The 21,525-nt window shown below is 49.1% G+C and overlaps 1 protein-coding gene and 1 pseudogene across 1 annotated transcript in view; one reads left to right on the forward strand and one right to left on the reverse strand.

Moving 5' to 3' along the window:
- Positions 1-21,525, reverse strand: part of LOC136570728 (uncharacterized) — a 2,607,743-nt pseudogene that overhangs the window by 1,114,884 nt on the left and 1,471,334 nt on the right.
- The window catches only part of LOC136570729 (uncharacterized), a 2,347,277-nt gene that overhangs the window by 1,002,639 nt on the left and 1,323,113 nt on the right, over positions 1-21,525 (forward strand). The window contains 2 exon segments of the mRNA XM_066571173.1: positions 13,560-13,697; positions 13,787-14,200. Of these exon segments, the coding sequence (XP_066427270.1) occupies positions 13,560-13,697; positions 13,787-14,200 (552 nt within the window).

Consider the following 21,525-nt stretch of genomic DNA (forward strand, 5'->3'; position numbering starts at 1 on the left):
TTGTGTTTAGTGTATTTGTAATATGAATTTTTAACTAAGAGGTGTTAGATTGCTTGTTAGTTTCTTTAGATATTTTTTATCTAAAGTACATTAGTCATCAAGTTAAAATTTTCAAAAGGTATTTCTTGATATATGATTTGTTTATTTATATGCATTGGTAATATTATAGTAGTAGTTATTGTTGGTTTGAGTTGAATCATAGTTGGAGCATTGTATAGAAGAGTTGAGATTTTTTTTATTATAATTTATTTAATTTCAATTATTATTTCTTTGTTTATAATTTTATTGCAATTTGTTGAGGGGATAGGAAGGAAGTTCAAGGGCAGGAACATTTTTTCCTGGCTGGGAACTGGAATTCCAGACCCTGGGAGTGTGTGCAGGACCCCACAGACTGGGATCAAATATGGGCTGGGATCAAATATGGGCTGGGATCACGTGGACTGGGATCACATGGATGGGGATCCTGTGGATCAGAACCCTCCAGACCAGGATAGCCTGAAGTGGGATCAAATATGGACTGGGACTGTATGGACTGGGATCCCAGGGACTGGGACCATATGGATCAGGACCACACAGACTGGGATCAATTATGGGCTGGGACTGTTTTTTAAAGTAAATTATATATCTTTTTTTAATATATATATTTTATATGTATATATATATTTTGTTCTATAGTTTTTATTTCTGTCGTTAATTAAGCTTGTGAAAAGGCTGCTTGTGTTAAACTGCCTGCTTGGATGGGATAACATCCAATGCACACAGGGTGAGGACACCTGTACAGATCTGCCAACTATCAGCACTCCCCGTCTGAAGGCAGAGTGCACCAAGGCCCAAAAACTGGAGGTGATAAAGAGAATGGACTAAAACCACAACCAAGGAATCTGCATACTCTAAAAAGGCAGATCCAGGGCAGAGCCATCCTAAACAGTTCTTGGAAGATGTAAACTGGGTGCATCTTGGCGCTCAGCCAGGAGCACCCTGTTACCTTCGGGGATCCCCTGAAATACCTTTCCCCTTACATCAGCCTGTGCATATTCATAGAGCCTCATGCACAGCAACTGGGAAGGGTTTAACACTTTACTGGGTATATTAGCGTTCAGAAACACATAATCACCAGAATGATTGTATGCAGGTGCTTTTATTGAAGAGCTCTGGGTGTCAGGGGTACCAACCCAAATCTGACTCCGACATGGGTTCGGGATGAACATGTTTTTATATTCTATCCTTATATAACTTTCATGGTAATGATTAAACTTATATTGTTCTATTGTATACATAGATTTCAGCCAAGCATGGGCTCCTTGTGGCCCCCCTCAAACTTCTAACATAGTTTCTCATGATTCTTCTTATGATTAAACAATAATTATATTTAATTACTAAACAATCATCACATCTAACAATTATATCATTTGTCATGTACTGCTTACACAGGTGCGATTTCACATGATCTGGCAAGCACAAAGCCTAACATTTTCAGTCTATTTTTGACATTTTTCCAGTGCCCCACTATCATTCTCCCCCCTTTGAAAGCATTTTCACTTCACTATAGGTGTAAATGTTTTCACTTGATACAGTCCTTTATTTCTCAATTTATTCTTGACATTCGTCAAGTCCATGGTTGATGTAAACGTTGTCGTGGATGCTGTCACGCACTGGAGAACCAGAAGATGGTGGGCGTGGATCTCGTGTCAGAGCCTTTATTATCTTCTGGTTCCAGGACGTTTTCTTCTGTATCTCTCCCTTTAAGATGCTGTGAACTAACCAAATTGCTAAGAATAAAATTAGTAAGATTATCACAGTCTCAATGACAGATTTAATCCATGAACTCACATTCATGGAGTCTTTAAAGATTTTGCCTAGCCAGGTCGTAGTCAAATCCTTTTGCTCTTCTTGTGCTTCATGCTCTCTTTGTTTCAACTGATTGATGTCATATTCTACATCTGCAGTTACATTAGGGATGTGAACGCAGCAATGACCAACCCGTCCCTTTAAAAATCCACATACTCCATGCTCTTTCAGGAGTAACAAATCTAAGGCTAATCGATTTTGTAAAGTCATTTTTGTGGTGGCTTGTAATTGTACGTTTAATTCTTTAAATCCTTCCCGGGTGACTCTTGCCAGGCTATCTACCTGACCTGTAAGTTTGTACAGCATCTTCTACTCTGATAGTTTGCTGTAGGACCAAGCAAAGACTCTCGGGCCCACCCAAATTTCACTCCACCAGAGGGTTCTTGCCAAGTGTCATCTGGATTTTCATTGTCTAGAACTTCTCGTCTTGCTCTTATCTGCACAAGTTCATGTTTTCCATTAAATGGGGACTTTTTCCAAATTGGACATGAGGTTGGGAGGCCTAAAGTAATTTCCTTTACTTTCCCATCTACAGGCAGATGTGTTGTCCAGGTGCCATCGCTTGCTGCCCATACAAATTGTCCTGGACCTCAGACTGTACTCCTGGTACATCCTACAACTGCTTTATAATTCACTCTGCCTTGTTTATGTTTGATCCCTCTGCAAGCACAGCCAGTTTGTAGGGCTATTGCCAGGGGTGGCATCTGCTTTATCTCTGCATCATCCGAAGTGCAGTCATAAGTTTTATTACATGCCCACCAACTTACTTTGTCTGCCCTCGTTCTGCTACTGGTGGCAGTGTTTGTTACTGCTGGATCTGTTTCATTCTCGGAGCCTTCCCACTTAATGCACCAAGGGGTGTTTGCCATACATTGGAATCTTTGAAGGATACTCACAGACCACGCACTCTCCCAAGGCTCTGTCTGACCTTTCTGATCCTTGGCCTCACACTTCCATACCAGAGTGGTTTCTGTAACATTTTCTATAATCTTTTTATAGTGTGGCAAATAGCATTGCCATTGTGTGATGCCTCCTGATTCTCCCATAGGGGTTCCTAGTGTGCCATCACTTAGAATACAGTCTTTCTGGCCCATGGGTCTCATCCATGTTCCTATTTTCTCCCAAGTTTCCTTGACTACTTGCCTCGACTCAGGTACCTGTTTGCATGCAATTGTTTTGTTCTTTTGTACTTCAGGTAATTTTGATGTTATGATTCCCCAATTTACTGGGTCTCCTGCTGCCTTTGGTATTGGCAGACAGGCAATTATTCTACAGGTGTTTTGCATTTTGGCAAAGGCTTTGACTAATCCAATCATTACATTCTCAGCCCAAACTGCATTAGAAACCTTTATCACCTGTGTTTCTGCTTGTACCTCTCTCTTCATTCTAGAATGAAGAGTGGTTAGTTGATCATTTTGCATTCCACATCCCAAAGACATTAATGACCATAACTTTGGCACAATTACTGATAGCATTCTCAAAGTAATTAAACACATCTTATCTGCAGCCTTGTTGGTTCCAGAGTTTACACAGTCCGTGATCCAGGATGGATTTTCTTCACTTGGGTGTAGTGAATCCAGGGGTCCACGCCGGCTACTTTGGCTGCTGTAAAGGTGGTCAGCAGTACCTGGTGGGGCCCACTCCACTTTTCTTTCAGCGGTTCTTCGTTCCAGTTCTTGATGTACACCTCGTCTCCTGGATGTATGTTATGAACTGGGTTCTCGAGAGTCAGCGGTCTATTCCACACGAGGTTGCTCCGGAGCCGAGCTAAAGTTTTCCCGAGCGACAGAACATAATTATACACTTCCTGCTTTCCTGTGACGTGCACATTAGGGTTAGGCTCAGGAGATTCACATGGTTTCCCGTGCAATATCTCATAAGGACTGACTGACATCCCACTCCTAGGCTTTATCCGAATCCTCAACAGTGCTATTGGCAAAGCCTGGGGCCACTGCAATTTGGCTTCTTGGCATATTTTACTGATTTGCCTCTTTAGTGTCTGATTCATCCTCTCTACCTGTCCACTTGACTGGGGTCTCCACGGTGTGTGGAGGTCCCAAGTTATCCCCAGCAATCTACTTACCTCTCTTACTACTGTAGCTATGAAATGGGGCCCCCTATCTGATGATACCCTAGGGGTACCCCGAACCTGGGAATAATCTCCTGTAGTAACCACTTTACTGTTTCCTTTGCTTGGTTGGTGCGACAGGGAAGGGCTTCTGGCCACCCAGAGAATGTGTCAACCCCCACTAACAGGTATTTGTATCCTCGAGTTCTTGGCAAGTCTACAAAATCTACCTGCCCATAGTCTCCTGGCTCTATTCCTATCCGAATTCTTCCTAGCTGTGCTTGTCGTCTAGCCACTGGGTTGTTTTTCAAGCAGATATCACACTTTGACATTACTGATTTTGCCATTGTTAACATCCATACCGAAATTAAACTCTGCTTTAGCAATTTTACCAATGCCTCTGCTCTCCAGTGACATTTGTTATGTTTAATTTGTAGAACTTCTCTCATTATGAAGGGGGTACCACTATCTGTCCTTGTGCAGTCACATACCATCCCTCTGAATTCTTTTGTGCATTTAGCAAGCGTGCCAGTCTCTCATCTTCTACTGAATATTTTGGTTCTGGAGGCAAATTGAATTGGGATACATTAAGCTTTAAAGGTATCAGTGCCATTGTTGTTTGCACCTCTCGAGCAACCTGTCGGGCTGTCCAGTCTGCCTTTTGATTTCCCTCACAGATTTTGGAGTTTCCTGATTGCTGTGCTTTGCAGTGTATGATTGCCACTTGTTCAGGTTTTTGTACTGCTTTTATCAATTGCAGGACTGCATCCTGATGTTTAATGTGCATACCCTGAGAAGGACAATAGTCCCCTTTCTTTCCATAGTGCTCCGTGTACATGCACCACTCCAAAAGCATATTTTGAGTCAGTCCAGATATTTACCTTTTTCCCTTCACTTAATTCTAGTGCCCTGGTTAAAGCAACCAGTTCTGCCTTCTGGGCAGATGTATTTGGTGGTAATGCCTTTGCCTCCACTGCTGTACTGACTGTTGTTACCGCATACCCAGCGTATCTGGTTCCGTTTTCCACGAAGCTGCTCCCATCTGTAAACAGCTCCCACTCTGGCTGCTCTAGTGGGACGTCTTTCAGGTCTTCTCTTGCTGAGTAGGTGTACTCTATTACCTCCACACAGTCATGCTCTAATGGGCCTTCTTCACTTGTGGTACCTGGGAACAAAGCTGGATTCAAAAGGTTAGTTGTTTTTAATGTGACATCATCCTGCTCAGTCAGGACTACCTGGAATTTCATCATCCTGCTTGGGGATAGCCAATGCCCCCCTTCTGCTCTAAGACAGTGGTTACCATGTGTGGTACATTGACATCTATGTGCCTTCCCATAGTGAGCTTCCTGGCTTCTTGTATCAGCATCACAGTGGCTGCGACTGCCCGCAGACATGGAGGCCACCCGGCACTTATGCTGTCAAGTTGTTTGGAAAAGTAGCCCACCGGCCTTTTCCAGCTTCCCAGACCTTGGGTCAGGACTCCGAGTGCTAGGTGCAGCCTTTCATGGACAAACAGCTGAAAATCTTTAGACAGATCAGGTAACCCTAATGCTGGAGCAGTTGTCAGTGCTTCCTTTAATTTTAGGAAGGCTTCTTTCTGCGGCTTGTCCCAGGTGAATGGCTGCATCTTCTGAGCTTCACACAGGGGTTTCGCAATCCGTCCATAGTCCATGATCCACAGGCGACACCATCCTGCCATCCCGAGGAAGACTCGCAGCTCATGTAGATTCTGGGGCTCTGGAATAGCACAAATAGCTTGGATACGGTTAGTGCCTAGTTTTCGTTGCCCTTGTGAAATTTCACATCCCAGGTAGATCACAGTCTGTTGGGCAATTTGTGCCTTTCCTCTGGGTACTTTATAACCTCCCATTCCCAGTGAATTTAAAATGTCAGTGGTTACCTTTATACAGGTTGCTTTTCTTCTGTAGCTATTAGTATATCATCAACATACTGCAACAGCAGGTATTGGTCTCTTGGTACTTGCCCATTCTCGGTCCAAATCTCCAGCTCCTTTGCCAGTTGGTTTCCAAATAGGGTCGGCGAGTTCTTATATCGTGTCCAGGTGAGCTGGGTCTTTCTCCCGTTCTCTGGGTTTTCCACTCACAGGCAAACAGTTTCCTACTTTCTTTGTCAAGGGGGGATGCAGAAAAAGGCATCTTTTAAATCAATTACACTAAACCACTTATATATCTCCTTACGGATATATCTCCTTACATCCTTACGGATGTTAGCAATGTGTAAGGATTTGTTACCACTGGATAAATGTCCTTTGTGATTTTATTTATTGCTCTCAAATCCTGCACTAATCTATATTCACCATTTGGCTTCTTTATTGGAAATATTGGTGTATTAAATTCTGATTCACATTCTTCTAAAATTCGGTATTTCAAGAATTTCTCAAAAATCTTTACTATTCCTTGCTGTGCTTCTGGTTTTATGGAATAGTGTTTGACTTGTACAGCCCTTGCCCCTTCTTTTAACTCTACATGCACTGGTTGTGCCAATTTAGGTTTCCCTGGTATATCTGTCTCCCATACAGAGGGAATCACTGCATCTCCTACCTCCCTAGGGAGAGAGGGAACAGGTTTTTCTTTGATCATTAAAATCTGTCCCATCTTTGATTCAGATATTTTCATTATAAGCTCCCCATTTTCAAAGGTTATTACCGCATCAAGTTTCGCTAGCAAATCTCTCTCTAAAAGCGGAATTGGACACTCAGGTACGTATAGGAATTCGTGTGTTATAACTTTGTTCCCAAAACACAAATCTTGGGGTTGCAAGAATGGCCATTTTTCCTCTTTCCCTGTAGCGCCGACTATTGTTGTTTCCTTGTCCCCAATTTGTCCTTGCAAATCATTCAATACTGAGTAAGTAGCTCCTGTATCTATTAGAAATTTGACCTCTTTATGTCCTAATTGTTTATTTATAACAGGTTCCTTAACTTGTTCTACTTGCTCTGTGTCTAGTCAGCCGGTATACTCCCCCAAAACCATCCCCTTGGTAACCTGCTGGCACTGATTGCCCTGGTGAAACTGGTTGTTCAAGTCTGGACATTGTCTCTTCCTGCTGAACTTCATATAGTTAAGACCCATTTATAGTTTTGGGCACAGCATTCTGAACTCCTATTTGGATCCACTCTTGATATTTCCGTAGTCTCCCCACATTGCAAAATAAATTAGGGTCCCAATTTGGATGGATCCTCAATTGGGAAATTCTCATCTAAATTCCCTGTTACGAGTCTGTTTCTGATGTTCTCTCTTACCCTTTCTTTGTCTGCCTTAAGTACCATCTCTTTCTCAGTAGAATCCATCAAAGTATCTAATATTCATATATTAGATATATTAATATACTATATAAAAGTATATATATATAAATATATATATAATATATTAATATACATATTATTGTATGTCATCCCAGTCAGGATTTTGAGGTTTTATAACCATTTTTAATACTCATGCCATTTTATCAGGATTTTCTCTATAAATTCTGGCTGATTGTTTCCAAATAACTAAATTTGCAGGAGAGAAAGGCACTTTTACAAATACTGGCCCTTCCACTCCTACACTTTGTCGCAAGGGGGCAATTACAGTCCGTTTTTGTCTGCCTATGTCTTTTCTATCCATAACTGGGGCAAGGTTAGACCGACTCCTGGTTCTGTGGGCTACCCCATCGTTGATTCTCTCTCTCTCCTTCTAACCACAGTTAGGTTTTGCTCATCTTCCGAGGAAGAGGGATCAGGTGACGATGGGAGAGGAGAATAAAGAGGGAAGGGTGTACTAGACGAGACAGGTTCAGGACTAGGTGGGGTAGGAGCAGGCAGTGGGATAGGGACAGATGGAACAGGTGGAGTAGGGTTAGGTTCTCTTGTTCCTATTGGAGCTACCTGTAAATCAATATCTGTATAATTTTCCCTACTCAGGCTTTCTTTCAACGCCAAATTTTCTAAACAACGTTCCTCACAAACCCCACACTTATTGCTTGCAGTTGTTTTAACCATCATTAATCCACATTCATCCTGCCATTCTGGCTTTCCCCGTAAATAGAAAAACAAATCAACATACGGAACCTCATCCCATTTTCCTTCTTGTTTACAAAACGACATTAACTGCGAAATAGTGTTACATTGCAGAGTACCGTATTTTGGCCATTTTTCACCATTCTCCAAGGCATATCCTGGCCACCATGTATTACAATAATCAATCAACTTAGCTTTACGTAATTCTTCCCCAAAATTCCCCTGTTTCCAATGTGCTAATAAGCACCCCAAAGGAGAACTTTGCGGGATAGAGGTGTTGCCACCCAAAATCCCTTTAAGTTTCTCCATTCCAAATATACCACAAATTGCCGAACCCGCAATGCTTTCGCGATTGTCTTATGGAATGGTGCCTGGGCTTGTACCAGCAGCGATTCCTTTAGCCCAACCAAGCGTAGCTTTCGCTGCGTCTCATTGGCAGGCACCCAAACCAAAGTAAAAAGCACCTTACCTTTCTCCCGGGGACGTGGCGAGCGGCAGAAGCGGTCGCGGCCGATCGAGCTCCCCGAGAATCCCTCGGTGCCGGCTGGAGCGCGGTCGAGTTGCGAAACTCGCTCAGCAGCACCCGCAGGGTCCCATCCGGGGTCGCCAAAATGTTAGCGTTCAGAAACACATAATCACAGAAGCGATTATATGCGGTGCTTTTTATTCAAGAGCTCTGGGAATCGGGGTAGTTTCCACCCAAATCTGATTCCGACCATACATTCGAGGTGAACGTGTTTTATCCTCTATCATTACATAACTTTCATGTAATTATCAAACTTATATTCTTCTATTGTATGCACAGATTTCAGCTAAACATAGCCCCCTTTAAATTTCCAACATAGTTTCTCACGATTCTTCTTATGGTTATATAATAATTATATTTAATTACTAAACAATCACCACATCTAACAATTATATATTTTATCATACTGCTTAGGCAGGTGCAGTGACCTGAGAAAACACAAAGCCCAATATTTTCAAAGACGATTTTTAACATTTTCCAGGGCTCCACTATCACTTTTATTTCTTGTGGGAAAAAACCCTCCATCTCAACCAGGCACTCATGGCCAAAACTGGGCAACTGCCTCTGGAATTCCTTATATCCAAGGATAGCTCCCAGACAAAAGCTGCCAGGAGTGACAAGTCTGGCTGGCCTTGGCTTCCTGAGGGCTGGCCCTCATCTGCCTCTGAAACACTGAGGCTGGGTGCTTTCCTTCCTTATGAAAAGAACTCTTCTTCCTGTCCAGGCACCCACAGCCAAAACTGAGATTCCACCTCCAAAATTCCCAATGTCCAAGGAAAGCCCCTAGACAAAAGGTGCCCGGAGAGACAGGGCTGGCTGGCTTGGCCTGAGGGTGGCCACCTCTCATCTTCTTCCTAAACACTTGGACTTTGTGCTTTACTTTCCTATGGGCAAAAACACCCATCTTGACCATGGCCAAAACTGGGATTCCCCCTCCAAAACTCCGTACATCCAAGGATTGCTCCCAGGTGAAAGCTGCCAGGACAGACAGGTCTGGCTGCCCTTGGGCTCCTGGGGGTGCCTCTCCCCTGCTGTCCAAACACTGGGGCTGGGTGCTTTCCTTCCTATGGAAAAGAACTGTCCTTCTTATCCATGCAGAAACGGCCGAAATTGGGGTTCCACCTCCCAAATTCCCAATATCCAAGGGTTGCTTTCAGACAAAAGCTGCCAGGACAGAGAGGTCTGGCTGGCCTTGGCCTCTGATGGCCGCCTTTCATCTGCCCCTGAAACACCACCGGTGTTCTGTGCTTTCCTTCCTATGGAAAAGAACCATCCTTCTCCTCCAGTGTCCATGTCTGAAATTGGGATTCCACCTCTGAAATTCTCAATATCCAAGGGTTGCTCCCAGGCAAAATCTGCCAGTACCGTCAAGGCTGACTGGCCTTGGCCTGTGGTGGCTGCGCCTGCAACAGTGGGGCTGGGTTCTTTCCTTCCCATGGAGATCCCTGGGACACTGTGGGAACCTCATGGAACCAAGGGGATCATTGTGGCACCACTGGAGCCCATGGAGCCAAGGGGATCATTGTGGCCCCACTGGAGCCCAGGGAACCAAGGGGATCATTGTGGCACCACTGGAGCCCATGGAACCAAGGGGATCATTGTGGCACCACTGGAGCCCAGGGAACCAAGGGGCCATGGTGACACAGAGGGGCTCCATGGACCCAGAGACCATTGTGGCTCTGTGGGGCCTGATGGAACCATGGAGACCATTCCAACCTTCAGGGCCTCGTGTCACCAAGGGGGCATTATGACACCTCAGGGCCCCATGGAAGCAAGGGACCATTGGGACACTGTGGGGCCCCATGGAACCCAGGGAACATGGAACAGCTCTGGATGGTTTGGCCTCCCAGGGGCCACCTGACAGCTCTGGCTGATCTTGGGGTGTCAAGGGCTGCCTCTCATCAGCTCCTGGAGCACTGGGGCTCTGTGCTTTCCTTGCTATGGAAAAGAGCTGTCTGACTTTTCAGATGCCCATTGCCAAAACGGGTACTCTCCCTAAAATAATTCCCTCTATGCAAGGGTATCTCACAAAACAAAACCTGCCAGCTCTGGCTGGCCTTGGCCTCTGGTGGCCACCTCTCATCTGTCCCTGAAACACTGGGGCTCAGTTCCTTCATTCCTATGGAAAAGAACCAGCCTTCTTGTCCAGGGACCATGGCCAAAATTAGAATTTGGCCTCCCAAATTCTGTATATCCAAGGATTGCTCCCAGTCAAAAGTAGCCAGGACAGACAGGTCAGGCTGGCCCTGTCCTCTGGTGATTTCTTTAGACTCTGAGCTGAATGTTTTCATTTGGAAACACCTTGGAGAGGGCCCAGAGATGTCCCAAGGAGGGGTTTGGAGGCCTTGGGCCCATGAGCACTGTATAGGGACAAAGGAGCTCTGTGCTCGGTGGGGTGGAGACTGAGGACAGTGGAGCAGAGCCATGAGAGTGTTTAAAGAGCTATTTCAGGGACGGTGGATCCTTTTGACATAGTGGAAAACAGGCAGAGAGAGAAAGAATTAATGCCAAGGGCAGCTGGGGAGGCCCAGAGTGGCACCAGGAGAAAGGAATTTCCCTGTCAGGGCAGGGCTGCGGTGCAGCACGTCCCCAGCAGGAGCCTGGAGCAGCCCCAGGCTTTGTGTGGGCAGGCAGGGGCAGGCAGGAGGCAGAGCTGTCAGCAAAGGAAGGGCCCAGCCAGGTGGGGCAGCCGGGGGATGCCGAGAGCCTGCAGGGACAGAGGCCAGGGCAGGGACACCGTGGGACAGCCTGGGCTGCACAGGGCACAGGGATGGGCAGCAGCTGCAAGACAGCCCTGACAGAGCCAACTTGGGCAGCACTTTGGCCATGGCTGCTGGCCCTGGGCCTGAGCCAGGAGGGGACAAGTGACCCTTGCAGGCCTGGGGCCTCATTGCCTCCTTGTCCTTGCTCAGCAGCCTGGCAGGGGCCGCCCCACGCTCCTGCCCTTGGCATTGCCCATCCCCACATGCCAGTGCCCATCCCGGGAAGAGCCCTGAGCCAGGAGGGTGGGACAGGATCTGCCTGGCCAGGCCCTGGGGCTCAGGCCTTGGCCCTTTACATTCCTGAAACAAATCCAGGTCAGCACCAGAGACACCTTTGCCTTGTTTGTCCCCAGCTGCCATCAGTGCCTCCAGTGTTCTGCTCTCCCTGGAACCCGGGGACACTTTGTCAGTGCTGTCCCTCACAGGGATCTCTTTAAAGTACAAGAAACTTCAGTATTTCAATCTCACTGTGAGCTCTTGAGAAGTCTTTGAGCCCACTCTGAGGGACTGGGTGTGATGCAAAGAGCAGCAAAGGCCCAGAGGGCGATTAAAGTCCTTGTGCTGTGTCTGTGCTGCTGAGCTGGGCCGGGCTCCTGGCCCAGAGGCAGCTCCTGGCAAGGGCAGCAGAGCTGCAGAGAGACAGCTCTGGCCAGGAGCAGCTCCTGTGCACAGCCCAGCAGGGCTGGGGCACTGCCAGGGCCCCTCAGGGACACGAGCAGGGCACAGACAGAGCTCCCAGGGGCTCAGCACTGGCCGGGGCTGTGGGATGTCCCCGCGGGGGCTGTGTCACAGCAGCACCTCTGGGGCTGTGTCCCAGAGCCACAGAGCAGCTGGGATGGCAGCAAGGGGCTGTGTGACAGCACAGAGTGGGCTGTGTGACAGCACTGAGGGGGTTGTGACATCACAGAGCTAGCTGTGACATCACAGAAGGCGGCTCTGGGACATCACGGGTGCTGTGTGACATCACAGTGGCTGAGTGACATCACAGGGGCTGTGTGACATCACAGGTGGCTGTGTGACATCACAGGGGGTGTGTGACATCATGGGGGCAATGTGAGGTCACTCTGCCCCGGCCCCCTCACAGCTCCCCCCAGAGCAGTCCAACCCTGCTCGTGCACAGCGGGGTCCCCTGTCCCCCCGGGTCCCCCCGGCCCCGGCCCCGCAGCCTCCCCCAGAGGATGTTCCACGAGATCGACCCCAGAGCCTGACACGGGGACGGGGGGCCGGGGCCCTGGGGGTGGCACAGGGGGACAGGGACCCCCCGGCAGCGTCCCCGTGTCCCCCAGGGCCAGAGCCTGGGCCAGGGCTCCTTCACCCTGTTATGGATAAATATCATAATATTGGCTTTTTGCAAATATTAAAATGGATTTTATATGTGTGATGTTAATTTTGTTCTAAAGATATAGTTTTTATTTCTGTTGTTAATTAAGCTCAGTGAAATAGCTGCTTGTGTTAAACTGCCTGCTTGGATGGGATAACATCCAATGCACCCAGGATGAGGACACCTGTACAGATCTGCCAACTATCAGCACTCCCCGTCTGAAGACAGAGTGCACCAAGGCCCAAAAACTGGAGGCGATAAAGAGAAGGAGCCAGAACCACAGCCAAGAAACACACATGCTCTGAAAAGGCAGACCCAGGGAGGGGCCATGTAAAATCATTCTGGGAATATGTAAAGTAGTTTATGGATATGCATGAGGGTCTATGAATATGCACCAGGCTGATGTAAGGGGAAGGGTATTTCAGGGGGATCCCCAAAGGTAACAGGGTGCCCACGTTTTCCAGTGGCCCCAGTGAGCTGTCAGTTATCCCGGTATGATCCCCCAGTCATGCCCAGTAGATCCCAGTTGCCTACAGCAGGCATCCAGTCCTTCCCAGTTCCTCCAGTTTGCTTGCAGCATCATCCCAGTTTCCCTCAGTTGCTCCCAGTAGCCCAAAGTGTGATCCCAGTCGCTCCTTTTCAACCCCAATATGATCCCAGTAAGCTCCAGTTTGATCCCAGTCACATGCCAGCCCTCCCAGTGTGCTCCCAGTATAATCCCAGTTGCTTCCAAAGTCTCCCAGTATGGTCCCAGCTGCCTCCAGTATGGTTCCAGTTGCTTTCTAGAGCAGCCCAGTCAGTCCCAGTATGATGCCATTTGCTGCCAGCATGCTCCCAGTTGCTCCCAGTCAGGCCCAGTCTGGGGGATGATGTGCAGGGTGTGCTCCCAGTCCCTCTCAGATCCTCCCAGTATTAGTCCAGTCCCTCCCAGTATGATCCAGAGATGAGCCCAGTGTGCTCCCAGTCCCTGCCAGTCTGAACCAGTTTTGCTCCACATGGTTCCAGTTGCTCTCTTTCACCCACACTGGGGAACGGCCCTACGAGTGTTGGGAGTGTGGACAGAGCTTCAGGCAGAGCTCCAGCCTGATCAGCCACCAGAGAACCCACACTGGGGAACGGCCCCATGAGTGTGGGGAGTGTGGGAAGAGCTTCAGGTGGAGCTCTGACCTGATCAAGCATCGGAGGATCCACACTGAGAACGGCCCTACAATTGTGGGGAGTGTGGGAAGAGCTTCAAGGGGAGCTCTGACCTGATCAATCACCAGAGGATCCACACTGGGGAACAACCCTACGCGTGTGGGGAGTGTGGGAAGAGCTTTAGGGACCATGACACCCTGATCAGGCACCAAAAGATCCACACTAGGGAGAGGCCTTACGAGTGTTCCAAGTGTGGGAATAGATTTCGGTTCAACTCCCATCTCCTCCTGCACTATCGGATTCACACAGAGGAGAGGCCCTTCCAATGCCCTGACTGCAGGAAGGGATTCAAGCACAACGCCACCCTCATCACCCACCGGTGCATCCACACAGGGGAGAGGCCCTACGAGTGTCCCCAGTGTGGGAAGAGCTTCTCCAGGAGCTCTCACTTGACCCAACACCAACGGAGGCACCACTAAGGGAAGCCCTGCGAGTGCCCCGAGTGCGGGAAGAGCTTCGTGCGCTGCTCCAGCTCCATCCCCCACTGGAGGAGGTACTTTGGGCACAGCCCTGGTCACTCACATTCCCTGTGATCCATGTTGGGAACACACCTGGCTTCTTATTCTTTTGGTTTGGCCTTAATTTTCTTGTCTTTTCCATCTCTTTGCAGGCCAAAAGTGAAGAGGGATCGATCTTTCACCTCAATACCACTCAAATCACACTGAAAACAGCTCAATCTTAACACAAAAGGGCTCAATCCTACCTCAGACTGCTTGTTCCCACCTCAAAATCTCAATCCTATGCCAAACTCACTCCATTCCACAGGAACCATGGTGAGATGGGGTTGGAAGGAGATACGGAGAAATGGGATCCCAATTTGGGAGCGATAGGATGGGATGGGAGCGTGGGAGCGGTGGGATGGGGATTGTGTGGGGCTGGGTGTGTGGGATGTATTTGATAGCAAATAAAACTCTCAGACTTAATGCTTTCTCTCCCGTTCATGTTCAGTCCGTTGCAGTTCTGTTTGCAGGGTGCCGCCTCCCAGAGTGTCCCCTCACAGTTGCCGCCCTTGGCCTGAGCCCGCCCCTTTCCCCTCACGGTTCCCGCCCTTTCCCCGCCCCCTTTCTCCTCACGGTTCCCGCCCTTTCCCTGCCCCCTTTCCCCTCATGGTTCCCCCCCTTTCCCTGCCCCCTTTCCCCTCACGGTTCAGTCTTTGGGAGTGGGGGAGGAGGAGGAGGAGGGAGGGAGGAAGAGGCCGAGCAACTGCAGGAGGCAGCTGGAGAAGGGGAGAGGGAACCCTGGAGTCGCCGCAGCCCCGGGGAGCATCGCCCCCCATTTTGCAGGTGCCTGGGCAGGGGGAGCGCAGCCCAAATATCCCGGGGCGTGCCTGGGTTTGGGGTTTTTTGGGGGGGGGGGGGAATGTTTGCAGCTGGCAGGGCTCCAAAGCTGAGCCGCAGATGGCCCTCGGGGGGATCCTGGGAGGTGTTTTTGGGGGGTCCCAGGGCTGGCAGTGGCTGCTCCCAGTATGAGCCCAGTTGGTCCCCCCGTGTGCTTCCAGTTTCCTCAGCACTCCCAGTATGATCCTGGTCACTTCCCCTCACTCCCTGCAGAATCCCAGTTGCTTCATATATGAGCCAAGTCATTTCCAGTATGATCCAAATATGAGCCCAGTGTGGTCCCAGTCCCTGCCAGTATGAACCAGTTGTGCTCCACATGGTTCCAATTGATTTCTTTCATCCTCACTTTTGTTCCAGTCACTCCCAGTATTTCCCAGTGTAGCCCAGTTCCCTCCTGCATCTTTCCAGTTCCTTCCAGTATGATCCCATTTGCTCCCAAGCACTCCCAGTCAGCCTCAGTGTAGTGGCACTCACTGCCAGAATGATCCCAGTCAGCTCCAGCATAAACCCAGTTCATCCCAGTATAAGCCCAGTTGTTTCCAATCACCCCCAGCATGTACCCAGTCACTCCCAGTTCCTCCCAGTTGCTCCTAGCATGATCCCAGTTACTCACAGCTGCTCCCAGTCACCCTCAGCATAATCCCAGTCACTCCCAGTATATCCCATTTGCCCATAACATGGTTGCAATTGCCCCCCCCCCCGCAGGCTCCTGCTCCATCCCAGTATGATCCCAGTCCCCATCAGTGTGATCACCATCTGCCATGGCATGGCAGTATGATCCCAGGATGATGATCACTACAAATTCAGTACAATCCCCGTCACTCCCAGTATGATCCCAGATTTGGGTTTTTTTTCCCAGAATTTCAGGATTTTTCCCAAAATTCCAGGATTTCTCCCCAGATTTCTCTCTGACCATGTGTGGGCAATGGATGTGTAGAGAGTTCTCAAGGCCTGACAGAAGGCCCACACTGTATGCATCCATGTGCAAACTTTGAGACAAGAAATGCTGACTTAGAATTGCCATGGAATAGGACAGATATTGATGAGAGAGAAATGGATAAAAGTTTTAAAAGATGGCCTTGCAAGTAAGACTAGATACTTTGGAGAAATGGAACTATGAAAGATGCAGTGTAGTGGGACCCACGAGGGTAGTTTCAGATGATTGGCTGTAAGGCATCTACAGCATGGCGTGGCAAAAAGCTGATGGGCCAAGAGACGCCTAAAGTGTATTGTAATTAGGAAACAGTTGGCTTCTGATTGTGATGGCGTGAATTATAACATCTGTATTGTCTCAGCCTTCTCATGAGACTGAAAATGGAATAAAAGTTTTTAAAATGCCTCTCAGTTGCCCTATCTCTGGGTCAGGAAAAGAGCATTGTCCAGCACAAGAGATCCAGAGATCCATGATTGCCTGGAAACTATTGAGGCCACCTACTGCAGCCGTTGGATTTGAAGGACACCCCCTCGATAATGCCGAGACCTGGCTCACCGATGGGAGCAGTTAATGTCATCAGTGGGAAAAGACATGCTTGGCATGCTGTCACCACTTGCAGAGAGGTAATAGAGTCTGGACCACTATCAACAAACACCTCTGCCCAAAAGGCTGAAATAAGTGCTTTAGAATGGGCAAAAGGAAGAGAAATCAACATTTATACAGACTTAAGGTACGCATTTGGGGTTGTGCATGCCCACTGAGTGACTTGGAAAGTCAGGGCCCCTCAGGGACACGAGCAGGGCACAGACAGAGCTCACAGGGGCTCAGCACTGGCCGGGGCGGTGGGATGTCCCCGCGGGGGCTGTGTCACAGCAGCACCTCTGGGGCTGTGTCCCAGAGCCACAGAGCAGCTGGGATGGCAGCAAGGGGCTGTGTGACAGCACAGAGTGGGCTGTGTGACAGCACTGAGGGGGTTGTGACATCACAGAGCTAGCTGTGACATCACAGAAGGCGGCTCTGTGACATCACAATGTGGGTTGTGACACAGAGTCACAGAGCAGCTGTGTGATGTCACAGAGAAGGCTGTGACATCACAGGGTGACTGTGACATCACAAATCTGCTGTGTGACATCACATAGCAACTGAATGATATCATATGGAGGTTGTGTGACATAACAGAGTGGTTGTGTGACATCACAGGGGCTGTGTTAATAAAGCCTCTTATCTGGCCTTATTATCAAGCAGTGCAAGTTAGTCCATGGGGTTTACTGTCCTGTGTGACATCACAGGGGCTGTGTGACATCACAGGGGCTGTGTGACATCAGATGGGCAATGTGATATCACGGGGGCTGTGTTACATCACGGGGGGGCTGTGTAACATCACCGGGGCTGTGTGACATCACGGGGGCTGTGTGAGGTCCCTGGGGAGGTCACTCTGCCCCGGCCCCCTCACAGCTCCCCCCATGGCAGTCCAACCCTGCTCATGCACAGCGGGGTCCCCTGTCCCCCCGGGTCCCCCCGCCCCCGGCCCCGCAGCCTCCCCCAGAGGATGTTCCACGAGATCGACCCCAGAGCCTGACACGGGGACGGGGGGCCGGGGCCCTGGGGGTGGCACAGGGGGACAGGGACCCCCCGGCAGCGTCCCCGTGTCCCCCAGGGCCAGAGCCTGGGCCAGGGCTCCTTCACCCTGTTATGGATAAATATCATAATATTGGCTTTTTGCAAATATTAAAATGGATTTTATATGTGTGGTGTTAAAATAACTTTGTTCTAAAGATGTAGTTTTTATTTCTGTTGTTAATTGAGCTTAGACATGGTAGTGAAATAGATGATAGCAGTGTGCTTGTGTTAAACTGCCTGCTTGGATGGGATAACATCCAATGCACACAGGATGAGGACACCTGTACAGACCTGCCAACTATCAGCACTCCCCATCTGAAGGCAGAGTGCACCAAGGCCCAAAAACTGGAGGCGATAAAGAGAAGGAGCCAGAACCACAGCCAAGAAACACACATGCTCTGAAAAGGCAGACCCAGGGAGGGGCCATGTAAAATCATTCCTGGAATATGTAAAGTAGTTTATGGATATGCATGAGGGTCTATGAATATGCACCAGGCTGATGTAAGGGGAAGGGTATTTCAGGGGATCCCCAAAGGTAACAGGGTGCTCCTGGCTGAGTGCCAAGATGCACCCAGCCGTAATAACCTTTGCTCCATGGTCCTGGTCTCCCATTGTCCTTTATGAAACTTTGTACATTTTCACAGGAGATTGAACGTGTTTTTCACAAATGGAATCTCAAGGAAACAAGGGTCAGCTGTTAAGCCAAGGCTCTGCTTTGACCAAGTGGGGCCTCATGGGACACAGGTGCCACTGGGACATTGCCAGGTCTGGTAGGAATAAGGCTCCATTATTGCACAGTGTTACAGATGAGTAATGTCATAGTTGCGTCTCACAGTGAGGAGATAGATACTATGTGTGTGTTAAGATGTGTAGTGATGTTATTGTCATCTGTCCCCCATAGTCCTCTTTACCGTGCCCTTGTAATGGCCTTGGTGGTTGGGGCATTTGGGGAGGGCAGGTTTGTCACTGGAAGGCAGGCATGGCAACACCTGCTCTCCAGTCAGGTTGCAAGAAAGCATTCTCCACCAATGGACGGCCACAAAGAGTTACCTGACAGACTTTGGGTGGGGCTAGGATTACCTGATGCAACACCAAAAGCCTAAAAGAAGGAGCAGCCAATTTGTGAAGGAGCCATGTGGCTGATAGCCACGGGGTGGGGAAGGGCTCCCAATGCTGTGATTTCTCCTGTTTCAGTCCTTTGTTGTCATTTTTTTCAAGGTTGAATCAACCTTAAAATTTTAAAAGTAGCGGTCATGTCTCACACACAGCAAGGCCTCAGGGCGCCCAGGAGAGCGGCGTGACAATGACATCCTGGGGAACCAAGTGTCACCTGCTAACACAACGGGGCCTCATGGAAGCCAGGGGCCACTTGGATATTGCCAGGGCAGGTGGAACTCAGTGTCCATTGTGACACAGCACAGCCTCGTGGAACTCAGCAGAGCATTGGGACAGCCTGGAATCTCATGGAGCCAAGGCTCTGCTTTGGCAAAGTGGGGCCCACAGGACACAGGTGCCACTGGGACATTGCCAGCTCTTGTGGAACCCAGTGTCCACTGTGACCCAGCAGAACCTCATGGAAACATGGGGGCCACTGTGACGCAATGGAATCTCATGGAAGCAAGTGTCAGTTGTGAACGCAGCAGGGCCTCACAGAACCCAGGGGCAACGGGGACCGTGCTGTGGCTCGTGGGAGCAAGGGGCCATTGTGACCCAGCGGGGCCTCCTGGAACCCAGGAGAACATTGTGGGCCCATGGATCCTCACAGAAGCACGGCCCCGTTGTGACAAAGTGCAGCATCACAATGGTCTCCTGGGTTCCATGAGTCCTTGCTGTGTTTAGAATTGACACTTGGTTCCCCAAGATTCCATGGCATCCCTCTGCTCTCCTGTGATTTGAGGCTGTGCTGTGTCACAATGGACACTTGCTTCCTCCAAGGCTGGAGATGTCCCAGTGGCACTGGGCTTCCATGAGGCCGCGCTTTGTCACAATGGGGCCTTGCTTCCATGAGATTCCATTGTCCCACAGTGGTCTCCTGGGTGCCACAAGGCCTGCCTTTGTCACAGTGGAACCTTGCTTGCACGAGCCCTGGCAGTGTCTCAGTGGCACAGGGGTTCCATGAGACCCTGCCGTGTCACAATGGGCCCTTGGTTCCATCAGGTTCCATTGTGTCCCAGGGCTCTCCTAGGTCTCATGAGGCCTTGGTCTGACACAGTGGTGTCTTGCTCCTTCCAGGCCTGACAATGTCCCTGTGGCACCTGTGTCCCATGAGGCCCCACTTGATCAAAGCAGAGCCTTGCTCCCATGAGATTCCCCTGTGTCACAATGTTCTGCTTGGTTTCATGAGAACCTGATGTGTTGACAATTGATCCTTGGATCCTAGAGATTCCATTGCATCACGGCACTGTCCTTGGTTCCATGAGGCCCAGCTTTGTCACAACTGGTCCTTGGTTCCATGAGATTCCATTGCATCACGGCTGTGTCCTTGGTTCCATGAGGCCCAGCTTTGTCACAACTGGACCTTGGTTCCATGAGATTCCATTGTATCACAGTGGTGTCCTTGGTTCCATGAGGCCCTGCTGGGTCACAGTGGAGCCTTTGTGCCATTCGTTTCCATGGTGCCACAATGGTCTCCAGCATTCCATGAGGCCACGCAGCAAAAGAGTGGACCCTTGAATCCATGAGTTTCCATTCCATCAGGATGATCTCTTGCATTCCATGAGGCCCTGCTGTGTCACTAAGGAGCCTTTGTTCCATGTGTTCCCATTGGGACACCATGGTCTCCAGCGCTCCATGAGGCTGAGCCGTGAAACTCTGGGCTCTTGGTTCCATGAGATCCCACCACGGTGTCACCATGGTCTCCTGGGTCCTGTAGCAATTCACACTTGGTTCCATGAGATCCCACCACGGTGTCACCATGGTCTCCTGGGTCCTGTAACAATGCACACTTGGTTCCATGAGATCCCACCACGGTGTCACCATGGTCTCCTGGGTCCTTTAACAATTCACACATGGTTCCATGAGATCCCACCACGGTGTCACCATGGTCTCCTGGGTCCTGTAACAATGCACACTTGGTTCCATGAGATCCCACCATGGTGTCACCATGGTCTCCTGGGTCCCATGAGGCCCCTCTCTGTGTCACAGTGTTTGCCTTGGTTTCCTGAGAAGCTGATGTGTTGACAGCTGACCCTTGGTCCCCTGAGATTCCATTGCATCCCAGCGGTGTCGTTGGTTTCATAAAGCCCAGGTTTGTCACATGGGAGCCGTGGTTTCAGGATATTCCATGGTGCCACAATGGTCTCACCACTCTCTGAGGCTGCACCGTGAAACAGTGGACACCTGGTTCCATGAGATTCCGTGGGGTAACAGTCAATTCTTTTGCTTCTTTTCTGCCAAGGTCGGGATGAAATCCCAAGACAGCATTTCTTGTTTGGACTCAGGTGTTCATTAGCTCTTGTCTCTAGAACAGTCTCACAAGCTGTGAGTTCTGCAGCACTTCACTAACAAGGTAAAAATGGAGCCCCATCTCTCTCTGCAAGGTCTTTTGAGGATAAACTGTCCAATTAAGAAATGACACCTAAATTATTTTTACTTTTAACCCAATAATCAAGCACCCGTGCCCAACATAAGGGACTTTTTTATCCAATTACACAATACCACCCAAACCCGAGGAGGAGGAGGAGGAGGAAGAGGAGGAGGAGGAGGAGGAGAAGGAGGAGGAGAAGGAGAAGGAGAAGGAGAAGGAGAAGAAGAAGAAGAAGAAGAAGAAGAAGAAGAAGAAGAAGAAGAAGAAGAAGAAGAAGAAGAAGAAGAAGAAGAAAAAGAAGAAGAAGAAGAAGGATCAGCCTCCGCCCTAAAACCTCCATCTTGCTTTATATATATTACTTTATTCTA

This window comes from Molothrus aeneus, unplaced genomic scaffold (genome assembly GCF_037042795.1).
Source record: "Molothrus aeneus isolate 106 unplaced genomic scaffold, BPBGC_Maene_1.0 scaffold_36, whole genome shotgun sequence".
NCBI classification, from domain to species: Eukaryota; Metazoa; Chordata; class Aves; order Passeriformes; family Icteridae; genus Molothrus; species Molothrus aeneus.